We start from the raw sequence: 12,662 nt of genomic DNA on the forward strand, positions 1-12,662 counted from the left end.
TGACTGATTGTGTTTTCTTCATTTTTTGTTTATAAAGGGTTCAATTGTTGTCAACATATTATTTTAATACACGATAGGCATACATATTATTTTTGGTACAAAACAGGCATATCAAACATACAAAATATTGTTTGTGTACAAAGGTACCATTTGTGATACATTTACAAAACCAATATACCATTTGTGATACTCATTGAAATCACATGGGGCATATCATGAACTTTATAAAACCACAGAGGGTATATAATGGAAAAAAAAAATTGTGTTTAAGACATAAACATTTGGTCAATTTTTGGTTATTTTGGATTGTCAATTGTTAAATAGATTATTTTGGGTGGTCAATTACACAAGGAGATACCAATTGTGGTACACAATTGAAAATTAAGGTACCATTTGCGATACTTAATAAAACCACAGGGGGCAAAACGTGAAATTAATCAAACCACATGGGGTTCAAACTTACATAATACATATACATATGTCAAACTACAAGTCATCTACTAAGTGCAATACAAGCAACCATCAATATTGTAAATCATGACAACAACAAAGCATACATAAAAAATGTCTTTCTTTCCCTATAAATGCCATTTTCCTTTTCTATACACTTGATGATTTCCATGTGTTTATCATTCTCATTCTGTAATTGCTTAACCCTTTCCATACAATTGTCATTTTTATTCTCCAGCTCTTTAATCCTTGCCACCAAGGTACCATTTTCATTCTCGAGTTTATTAACTTTCTTAATAATCTCATTTAAGACCTCTACACCCCTTGCACAAGTAGGTTTGTTCAGCCATTTGAAAAATTTGCATGCAGCTTTTGACTCTATGTTGAATTATAGCAAGACAGTCAGTAGGAACTCACTTAAATTATCTAGTGGAAGTACTTCAATCATAAAGCTACTTACTCTTGAGTGATAAGTGGCGAAACTTCAAAATCTTCTTTTAGGGGTTTCTTTAGTTCAGGAGGTTTTCAATGGTGCTAGTAAATCACAAAAACATACATAGAACATCTCAGAATGGCCCATTGAGAAAGATCCAGATGATGACTTCGTTTGATTAAAAAAAAATAAAAAACAATTTTTTTTATTTTTTATTTTTTTTAAATCGATTGTAACTCAAAAATAAAACAAATTTAACAATGGGTTAAGAACACACATTGTCTAAAGAACGGGAAACTTCCTTTTCCTGAATCTCGTAGGCGACTTGATGCCATTCGTCCGATTGTGACCTAGATTCTATGAAACCATTGGGTAAAACAGTTGTACCGAAGCTGGGGGAAGCCACAAAAATTTGCGTCGACCTTATTTGTGAAGTGGTGTATGTTTTGTTGGGGAGAATCTGTAGAACCAGAGCTGTTGGTTAGGGTTCGGGTTCTATTGTTTTTAGCAAATTTGGGGGATATGGGGGAGGATGACGATGGTGTTTAATTTGTTTGTTGAAATATCTAAGCTTACGTGGATTTTTAAAATATTAGGTGGAATTATTTAAACAAATAGGATGAATGAGGTGTGTAATGGGGACATGTGTCGTAATATTACACCGACATGTGTTGGATGACATGATCAAACGTTAGTTTTGACGAAAAATTACACAGTGGTATCATCTCTATCTTTTCTCATAACACGTGTACTATCTGTAATAAAAATAAAAATATATGGGGCAAAAAAATATAGTTTTGAAATCACTCATGCTTAACGTAGTTAACTTTTTTTTCTTTTTTTTTTTCGGGGTGGGGGACTCGTTACGATGGTTTTGAATTGGAATCGAATACGTCTTCTCCCCTGACTCATATCTGATTTAAGGCTTCAATCTGTCTGTGTCTGTGTCTGAAAATGGAGTCTCTTGCTAGAGTGCACAACTGCCATCAAACCCTGCACCTCTCACTCAATCACCGCCGTCCGTCATTCCCGGAACCCATCTCTTCTCTCTTCCTCACAACCACCCCAACACCAACATCGTCATCATCATCAGCACCCGTCAGAGCCTCATCATCACCATCATCATCCCCGGACCCACTTCACCGAACGTTCCAAAACCCCAAACCCGCACTCTGCCAAACCCTCAAGTCCCTCCTCCGAATAACCCTTCCCACCATCGCCTCCACAGCCACAGCAGCATTGCTCTTCACGCGGATGCGCTTCGACCCAAAGGCCCTCATTGTTCCACCTTCAACCCAAGAACCCGGCCGAGAGAGCAACAGCGTTAAGATTAGCTACTTTGACCTTAAGGTAAAGATGAAAGTGGTTGACTTTGTGCTCGAAGTGAAACCAGACGACCAAGCTTGGCATTTGCTGAAGACCCAGATTCGTTGCTATAGCCAAGAGCTCGAATCCGCCAGATTTGGGTTCCAAGAGATATTGGCCAAAGACTTGTTATGCCACAGGGCTCGCTGTGGCCACATTAGGGAGTGTCTGGAAATGGCTGATGAACTCGAGGGCTTGTCCAGAGAAATAGTGGAGGCCATGGACAGGTGCAGGGACAAGGAAATCAAGTATTATTTGAGGGATTTCAAGGACTTGGTTGCGCGAGTAAGGGATTCTAAGGGGGACGTTTTTCGTGCATTGAAGTATTTTCAGGAGCTTGAGCACGAGGAGGACAATGAGCAATAACCGAAAGCACTTGTTTGATGTTTCGATGGGGTGTCATGGTTCTTGGTACTTCACTGCGTTTGTTTAGGTTTGTTAATGCCTTTGGATGCTCTCATAACTGTAGATTATAGGTTGAACATACAAATTAGAGAGAGGCTCTGAGGAAGAGTAATGTTTGGTGATTTGGTTATAGGTTGTCTCTCAATTTGTGTAGTAGGAGATAGTGAGCGAGGTAAATTTTTATTTACACTAGTTACTTGGTATCAGAAATAGTTATGTTTCTAGTTTCGTCATTATCTTAGGCCATTATGGGAATTCAAAAAAGCCATTATTTGAATTCCCTGCAGCCATTATGAATTCAAAAAACACAATCTACTTGATAATCTCTATCTGTCTATCTTGTCCTGCAATTTTGCATTTTTATTTTCACATTAGTTCTTTGCATTTTTTTTATTGAGTTTGTTATTAAAAAATGCAACTGTTAGAACTACACTGAAGCCGCTATTTCCAATGTTGATGCAAGATAATGGGGCGGAGAAGGATTAGGTTTATTATTGTGGAAGTCGAGTAAAGATTAGATTTGTTTGCTCTTTTGGGTGATTGTTATGGATGAGATGTTGATAAAGCATCAATTTATATATATGAGTTTTGAAGAATGCTTAATATGTCAAGACCTACCCTGCCATTTATTTTTTTGGGTGATCGGTATGAGAAATGCCTGCAGTAGAACTCTGAAAGCATTGTTTTCTAAGTCATTGGTGTAAGAAAATGGCAGAGAAGAGGTGAGGTTATCAATGTGGAAATCGAGTAAATGTTAGATTGCCTTTTTTATTATTATTTTTTTTTTTGGAGGGGGGGGGGGTGAAAAGTGTGGATGATACTAAAAGCATCAATAAAGTACCTGTATGAAAAGTCCCTTACTGACTCCTAACTGCAACTACTCTTACAGTGGTTAAATGTTGTTGTTTTCTTGGTATCATCAACTATAGTTCTGGGATTTATGGTCAAGACTACGTGTTTTAGCTGATCCAGATTGGATATGTGAAGGAAGATTGTGCCTTTTATCAATCAGTGGCCATGTGCAACATGGCAGTAAAATAGTCATCGAAATTGGGGAAGGAGGCTCTTCATCAGGGGCATAGGAACCATCCTCAAGGACTTACTCAGAAGCGTGACAACAAAAAAGAGGTTGAGAATTAGGGAGGATCATAAAAAGAGGTAGAATTATTAAGTTACAGGATGCTTCATGATTTCCTTATAATAAACTGAATTGAATTTAAAGTTATGGGTAGAGGGGGAGGATGCTAACTGCATGATTATTCATTTTATAGAAATTCTCTCCATGTGTCTTTTGGCATTCCATTTTGTTCAACTTGTTTGGTGGGAACTGCAGGGCCACAATGGGTATTTGCAAATGTCTGGCTTTCTGAACTGACACTATTGCCACCAGCAGGCTTTAATGGAGTTGCCATGGGATGTTCTAACATCTTGAATAATGTGGATGGCTATTATGATGCGTTGGTGGGAACAAAATCAGTACATTTGCTGAAAAAGGACTGTGCTCTGTGCTCACTTGTGGTAGATTCAAGGGTAACGCCTATATATATAGTCAATTGCTTGATTTGGCTGTGTTAATCTTAGCATCTTGGAGAAGACAAGCCGCTGCCGCCAAACAAATTTTGCAGAGATGCTTAAAAGGAATAAAATTTGCAGACAGACTTGGTTTTTCCAAAGCCATGGTCTGGTCAGTTCTAGTTGACTGTAGTCAGACATCATTGATGCAGCTGGTTAGTTCCCTATTTGTGGCCACTGGCCATGCTGAACCTGATCCACCAAGTGCATAATGTCCACTGGAACGTCCAGACTTACATTCAGGTAAACATCCCTTGCAGGATGGAATTTTTAATTAAAGAAAAATGTATTTATTTATCCTGCTGTAGATCCCATATGCAGTAGTACATCTTTTAATATGAACCAACCACTATTAAACAGAGTGCCTTGCCTGCCCTGTGGTACATTTAGCAATCATGTTTTCTTTGTGTGGCATCACCATATATCCTGACTAAAGTTAAAAATTTGAAACAACCGTGTTTCAATAATAACAGATGCTATATCTTCATTTGCATTAATTACATGTAATGGACCCATTTTTACATGATGTAGTTTAACCTTTGATGCTAGGTGAAACACCATGAAGTCTTTTAATTTTCATGGCTTGTACAAACATGCCACTAGCATCATCTTTCAATTATTTTTAATATGTATAGTATAATATTGAAATTTTATGAAGGATCATATTTCATTGTTGCTACCATGAACATGGCCAAATTCCTTGATGACTACCTGCATAACCAACCCTTTTCATACATAAGATCACAATTTTCGGGTCAAGGATTTATGTCTTTGGTGGTTGGTTGTTCTAGCTTATACACGAAATAATCTCAAAAAATCCAAATTTGTATTGCACTTTTGCCTCATCCTACGGGCATGAATCCCAAACCCAAAATAAATACATGAATATAAACAAACAAGAAAAAACAAAAGATTGGTTTTAGGTAAGAGAATAGGTAGGTCTAAGTACAAAATAATTAGAAGAAAGGAATTTGTATAGAAGTTTTAAGAACCTAAGTATGTGTTGAAGTGACAGTTCTCATTCTAATTAGTACAAGCTCGCTTTGGTATTTCTTGGGTCATGCCTAGGAGTGTGTTAGACCTAGTTGCTTGTTGGTGGAAGTCTGGGAGATCAAGGAGTGCTACATCATGGAAGATGGTGCCTATGTGCTTATTTTGGTGTATTTGGAGAGAAAGAAACCTTAGGTGTTTTGAGAACCTACAGAGCTCCCTAGAGGAGGTGTTAGAGTTGTTTCTCCATATGCTGTATCTCTGGTCGATGGCTTTTTTGTACCCTTTATCCATCAGCTTTGCTGATTTTCTTGCTTTTTTTTCCTTTTCTAGTTAGGTGTTTCATGTTGTATACTTTTTTTTGATAAGTAAGAAGAATTTTATTAAAGAAAGCGTAAGGCGCCCCTAAGTATACATGAAGTATACACAGGAACAACCAAAGCTAACCCACAAAAACCCGCAACACCAAGGCCCCAGAACACAAAAGAACCAAAACAAGCTACAAAAGAACCCAACTAAGAACAAGACTACCCACAACCCGTCAAGGCTCAACAAACCTACAACATATGTGCCTTGCCTTTCCTACGCCTAGAGGGATAGTTCGCGTCACTATAGTTGATGGAACTATGCAAATTTAGAAGCTCCCTTGTATACTTCCAGTGTACGTAGGGGCGCCTTACGCTTTCAATAAAACTAAACTTACTTATCAAAAAAAAAATTAGTACAAGTATTCATATCACACGTGTCTTAATTTAATGGTAAGATTAGATTTGATAAACTTTTTTTTTTTTTTTTTTTTAATAGGTAAACAAAGAAATATCATTAAAAAAGCATAAGGCGCCCCTATACAAGAAGAGTGTACAAAAGATACTAAAACAGAAAAAGCAAAAAATAAAAAAATAAAAAAAAAACAAAGAAAACACCCATAAAAAACCCAACAAACAGACGAAACACCAAGAGACCCACAACAGAAACCCTAAATCTTTATTGTTTTTAATTTATTTTTTTTTTAAAAAAAGTAACAGAACTAAAAGTAAGAAGACTGAAAATCCTATTAGTTGAATAAAGTCTTATTTGTTACATGAATCTTGTTAAAGCTTTGAATTGTATTAGACTTGGATCTATTTTGATACTCTTGGAGATATTTCTGATCATTGGCAAAGTGAATTTCACAACAAGAGGAATGCTAGACATTCAAACACCTTTTTTTTTTTTTTTTTTTTTTTTTTTTTTTTTTTTTTTTTTTTTTTTTTTTCAGAATTTGGTTTCAACCTGATGTGTCACAATCCCATGAGATCTATTATTTTGGAAAAGTGTGCTACAATCTCATTGGGTTGTGACATAGCAGGTAGGAATCAAATTCTAGAAAAAAATGTTGGGATGTCTAGCATTTTTCTCACAACAATGGTGCAACTCTGAAATAGTTTGTAGAAATCTATGACCACACATATTGGTTATCCATACAAAAAAGTGCTCTGAATCTCTTGGTAGTATCTTCCATTTCTCCCTTAAGACCCTCTGGTAGCCCCCAAACTGGACTTCTTTTTTGGCTGTGTGAGAGATAAACTTCTTAAAGCCAAATCTGGAATACAGGATCATAATTTTAGTTTGACAGGTTCACATTGTAACGGTGGGATAATTATTTTCTGTAAATGGATTATATTCTTCATTTTAATTCTCTAATATGTCCTTTGACAGAAACTTGGGGAAGGCGTAAAAGTCGTGTCCATTGCAATTGATGTGTATAGTCTATGATCGTGCATTTGCTCCTGGAGCGTCTCATTGAGCCAGGGGGTCTCTCTTTCCGTGATGTTCCCAACATCCTCCACAACCTCCTAGGTAATGTTGTTGCTAAGGATGTGCTTGAATTCAAGACACAGCGTGACATTGCCGATGATATGACTGCAATGGTACCTCTACTTCAGTGTTGTGTCTCTATGTCTTACAGTTCACAATTGATTATTCAACAAAAGGTGTGAAGTGATGTTAGAATTATTTATTTGCATGTTATGTATTGCAAGGATATTATTAATTTGCTAATGGAAGGGTGATGCTTTCTCTAGTCTAGTGTCATAGGCCACTTTTAAACCATTTTATTTTAACAAAAAAAAACAAAGGAAGGAGAAAACTCTTTAACTAGGGACTTATTGTTCAGGAAGTGTACACAAAAATAAAAGAAGAAAAAATTGTGGTATCAAACAACTAGGGTATGCATGTTAAGTGTTTTGACAAGTGTTTTTGGCGGTTTGATTTGAATTTGTTTTTGATATGATAGAAAGTTAAAAAGTGTTTTTAGTAGGATTCACATTTTAAAAATATTGTTTGTGAGGTGTGCAGAAAAAAATTTAGCTGATAAACATTTTGAAAAGTGTTTTTGTATTTTCAAAAAACAAATGCTGAACATATTTATTTTGAAAAAAGTACATGCTTATGGTGTATTTGGAAAGGTTTTCCTGGAGGTAGGGAGATAATGATTGTTTTTTGATACACCAGAAAGAAAATCATGTAGAATTTGTTTGTTCTTTATATATTTTTACCTGAGCCTTACCTTTTGCCAACCTTATATAGATGTGGTCGGAACTTGATTGAATGCCTGGGTAAGGCAAGTATCGCCAATTTAGTGGCTGATTGAGCCTTTGACGATGCTTAAGTTTCCTTTAAAGATATCTTCCTTATAGACCTTTAGCCAATCATTTTGCTTTTAGAATAGGGAAAAATCATATTTAGTCCTGAGGTTTTTATTTTATTTAAATTTAGTCCTTGAGTTTTTAATTTCAAGAATATAGTCCTTAGGTTTTGCACAAATTTTAAATAGGCTCATCCGTCACTTTTTTTTTTTTTTTTTTTCAAAATCAATAGTTTGTAATATTTCACGTGTGTCTCAATTGACACATTAGCGTCTATATCAGCACCTATATCAATGCCACATCATTAAGCGCCAAGTCATTCATAGAAAAATAAACAAAAATCTTCTTCGTCATTCTAATCTTCTAGATTTATAACATTAGATGGAAAACTGTTAATTTTGATGCTGACATGGACATTGACATTGTATTGGGTGCTAACATGAACCATAGAGTGTCAAATGAAATACATGTGACAAATGAAAAAATCGTTAACTTTAACGGTAAAGTAATAATAAAGGAATCAATTTGAAACTTAGGCAAAACATGACCTCATTTTTTAAATTAAAAATTTAAGGATTAAATCTAAATAAATTGAAAACTTAGGGACTAAATATGATTTTTTTCCTTTAGAATACATCTAAAGCCTGTTTGGTTACTTGTTTTGGAAACCGTTTTCTGTTTCCAAAACAGCAAAACGTGTTTTTGAAGGATAGATGAGCGTTTGGTTAGTTGTTTTTAAAACAAAAACACCAGAAAAACACGAAATTAGGAAACAACTCTAACCCGTTTCTAAAAACTATTCTCTACTGCAGTGATAAAACAATGCGCGGAACGGTGGAAACCGGTTTTTCAACTTAAGTGCACAGTGTTCGCTTAGGGGGGAGATCACGGGTTCGATTCACCATCAGGCAATTTATCTACCTTCTTCTTCAACACCTCTGCATTTTTTCGTTTGTCTCGACTCCTATTCGCTCTCTCTCGTATCTCTCATCTATTTTCCAAGTTTCCATACCCTAATCACTTTCCCTCTTCCTCTCTCAATCTGAGGTTGTCTTTCACTATATTGTTCTCTGATCTGTTTATATGATTGGTAAGCTTCTGAATTCATCTGGGTGCTGTGTTTTTATCTTTTTTTGCTCATTTCTTGGTCGGTACTTTTGTGAGTATCTGTTTATTTGAATCATCTCAGCTGACCCATATGTGCTTTCATGCCCATTTTGGCGGGAATGTTGTTTGATTGTAGAGTTTGGTGAATTGGGTTTTGGAGTGGGTTGTGGAATGAGTGGTTACTCAAATGGGGGTTCTGGGAATCTGGGTTTGAGTGTGAGTTGAATGTGTGTGCATGCTGAAGTTGGTGTGATTTGATTCTTTAGTTTCAGGATTATCATTCTTCTTTGTGGTGTAGGTAGTAATTTGATGACTAATGGTTTGAAAAAGATGGTAAACTAGATTCAACAATTGGGTTTGTTGTATGTTTGGATTTGGCAGTGTTGTTTCAATTTAGAAGTTGGTTCTTGGCTTTTTGAACGGGTCTTATGTGTTTTCTAGTACTACTAGTTTTTTGGGTTTGGCAGACTATAGCAGATAACTGTGAATCTTATGCTATATTGGGTGAACTTATATTTGTGCATTGGTTATTGGTTAAAGAGTTCATGAGTTTGGTTCTTTTTATTGTGATAGCCATGAATCAATTGTCAGGTATCATAATCTGAAGAAGTCTTGTTGTAATGTGTTTTAAGTACTTTTCATGGAGCTAATTTCCTGTTTCTACTTCAAGCTTGGTAAACTAGAAATGAAACTCTCGTGTGAACCAGTAGTTTGAAACTTCTATTATATTATTTTCAATTTAAGCTCCAATTCTTACATTCTATTTCTTTTTCTATTTTTTTTTTTTTTAAACTGATTGACTTTTGGTCCCATAGTGTTCCATTTCCTGTAGTTTAATTGATGCTCTGCTTATGCTCCACCTGATGAAATGTGTTTCGGTTATAAAAAGCGATGTCTTTATGTGACCCTGTACTCTTTAGTTATCTAAAGTTAGCATCGATTTACAATCAACCCATGGTCAAGCCATTTTATTTGTCCTTTTTTCACTGTGCTCCTGTGTTTCCCCTATGGGCACATGTTTTCACAGAAATATTGGTGGTACTTGATTCAAATTATAATTTGGAGTCTTATGATCTGTTTATCAAACATCTGATTCCAATATTTTTTTGAAGTTGAACTTTGTTGAATTACTATTTTTAGGCTACTCGTTGTGGTTGAATATTGAGCTTTCCTCAAATTTAGTTTTTGTGATATAAAAGCGGTTGATTACAGGGTTAACTCTGATTGTGTCATTAGTTATTCATGCCCTTTCTTTTCTTTATGTTTGTCTCTGTCTCTTGTTAGTGTTTGTTTTAATCTTTCTGTTGTTTGCTTTTAAACTTTGCCTAATATTCAAGCAGGAACAGAGCATTTAGGCCTTGCAGCAGAATGCTGTCTAGAAGCTCTGGCATGTCAATCTTATCTTGGACTCATGATATACTTCTGTAGCTTTTAACAACTAATGTAAGGCCCGGTTCAAGGCATGGAAGAAACATGTGGAGCTATCAGATTCAGCCCGGCATGGGATAGCCGTCTTGAGGGAGAGCATTGCATAACAGATGTGGCAGCATTGAAATAATTAGATGTGTATGACCTTTGGAGGCGATTATGTTTAACTAGTTTATTATTTGTCATGTTTATGCATCTTATGTAATGGAAACGACAATACTTGACATTATTAGTACCAAGCATTGAGGCTATGGAAGGGTTAATATTTTGTGTTATTTGTAATCTTTATTCCCTCAACTTCTTTAGTATTTAGATAAATGGATTTTTGCTATATTGAAAGACATATGAGTCTCCATATAAAACCTAGTTTGAGAAGTATATTTTATTGGGGATTTATGTTTCAATTTTTCTACAATCTTGTATCTCTTATAACTGTACAAGGAATTACTCATGTTATTATTAGAAGTAGGTGAGACAATGGGTTATGGTTGATCAATTTAATTTTATTAGGCAGGTTTATCCAAAAATATGGAACATACAAGATAGCAGGAATGTTTGTGACCTATGGATCATATTCTTTATGCAGGAAAGTGACAAGTTTGGTTACTAAAATTGACCTCTTGTTGGTCACCCGAATAGAGCATACATCATGAATAGTTTTTAACAAAAAGAGTGTGAAAGAGTTTTTTATCTCTTTGAACACCTTAATAAACACAATATACTATTCTCATAAACCAATAAATGAAAAAAAAAAAAAAAAACAAAAAAAAAAAAAAAAACAAAAAACAATAAACAAAAAAAATTGAAAACAAAAAAATATATCGAAACGCCAAACAGTTTTCTTTTTTCTTCTTAAGTGAAAACTGTTTTGAAAACAATTGTCCAAACGTCTTAGGCATTGTTTTATGTTTTCGAAAACAGTTTACCAAACACTTTTTTAATGAAAAAACAATAAAAAATAATTTTTTATTTTTGTTCTCGAAAACAATTCTCAAAAACAAAAACAGAAACCGGTTTGCCAAACCTCCTTTTAGTGGTTCCCTTTCTAATTTCCGTTGTTTAAGAGAGTGATTCACTAAGTCTTAATCACCAGGAGGGTTTCCCTGCTAGCGACTTGTGTCCCACACTGGGTGTTTGCTGGAGCGTCTGGGCTTGCGAGCTCTTGGGCAGCCCTGAAGTTGTGCTTGGGCTGGTTGGTTACTGGGCCAGTGGGAAAAGTAAGCATCCATTCACTTGGACTACTTGTGTAGGCTAATGAAAATTAAGTTGATGATCATAAACATCAATTTCACTAGTCCTCCATTCCTTGGGCTACTTGTGTAGGCCAACAAAAATTAAGTAGAAGATAGTAAGCATCAATTCCAGCTGTGATTATTGATTGTGTCAGGGACGATATTAAATATCTAGTGGCCAAAGATATATTGTCAATTCCCGTTATAAGTTCGGAGTCCACATTTGGTGCTGAGGGAAGGATTATTGATCTTCATTGAGCTTTAATTTTTATTATGCAGGCTAATTGGGTCTGATCATCATTAGAAGGGCTTAAAAAGAAGTTTACGATGAGTTTTACTTTTGTCTAATGGTAATTGTTATTTCCTTTGTATTTTCAAAGTAATAATTATTCCATCTTCTTCTTATATATATATATATATTAGAAAGATGATCAAATTGAGGTGGAGATATTTTTATCGTGGCACAGTAGGGGCTAATTAATTATTATTGTTATTTACATTTACAAAGTTTTAGGAGCGTTGTAATATAATTGTATATTTTGTATTGGAGATTTTGTTCGGCAATATTATTTTGTTGAAGACACGAGGTAATGTACGATTTCTTATTTTATGATTAAAAATTAAATTTTGTGTTATTATCAAATCTTCCTTAACATTTTTACTAAGTAAAGAGAATTTGAGTAAATAATGTAATAGAGTAAAATTAACTTAATATTTGTTACTGTGTTTTTAGGTTTTATTTAAGAGAATTTGAAGTTTTAGGCCTTTGAAATTGCTGGTTTAACCACATAAATATTAAATAGTAACAAATATAAACAAGAATTAAGTTGTTGAGCCGATTTATTTGACGTTGCTGGTTTAACTAGCCTCGCGACATGAAGCCCAATTTAATGTTTTTGCAATTTTATTTGATTGTATTGTATTTGTATTAATTTGATTTGTAATAGTATTTCATTGTATACTTGTATTTTTTTTTTTTTTTTAAAAAAAAAAATGATTTGTAAGTTTAGTTGATTTTAATTGTATAGATTTGTTTTGTAATTGTATTTGAAG

At 34.8% G+C, this 12,662-nt stretch overlaps 1 protein-coding gene and 1 long non-coding RNA gene across 2 annotated transcripts; both read left to right on the forward strand.

Annotated features, from left to right (window-relative positions):
- Window positions 1–1,837: 1,837 nt before the first annotated feature.
- On the forward strand, window positions 1,838–2,614 carry LOC133863341 (uncharacterized). Its single transcript, XM_062299285.1, has one exon. It carries the CDS (start codon window positions 1,838–1,840, stop codon window positions 2,612–2,614), a length of 777 nt encoding a protein of 258 aa, XP_062155269.1.
- Window positions 2,615–8,462: 5,848 nt separating this feature from the next.
- On the forward strand, window positions 8,463–10,652 carry LOC133864232 (uncharacterized). The gene is made up of 2 exons (XR_009899470.1): window positions 8,463–8,932; window positions 10,290–10,652. It is a non-coding gene; the product is annotated as an uncharacterized LOC133864232 (long non-coding RNA).
- The last annotated feature ends 2,010 nt before the right edge of the window (window positions 10,653–12,662 follow it).

The sequence above is a fragment of the Alnus glutinosa genome, chromosome 3 (genome assembly GCF_958979055.1).
Source record: "Alnus glutinosa chromosome 3, dhAlnGlut1.1, whole genome shotgun sequence".
Lineage (NCBI taxonomy): Eukaryota > Viridiplantae > Streptophyta > Magnoliopsida > Fagales > Betulaceae > Alnus > Alnus glutinosa.

Coding starts and splice junctions, on each gene's coding strand:
- LOC133863341 (XM_062299285.1), top strand. CDS start 1,838: ATGGAGTCTCTTGCTAGAGTGCACAACTGCCATCAAACCCTGCACCTC.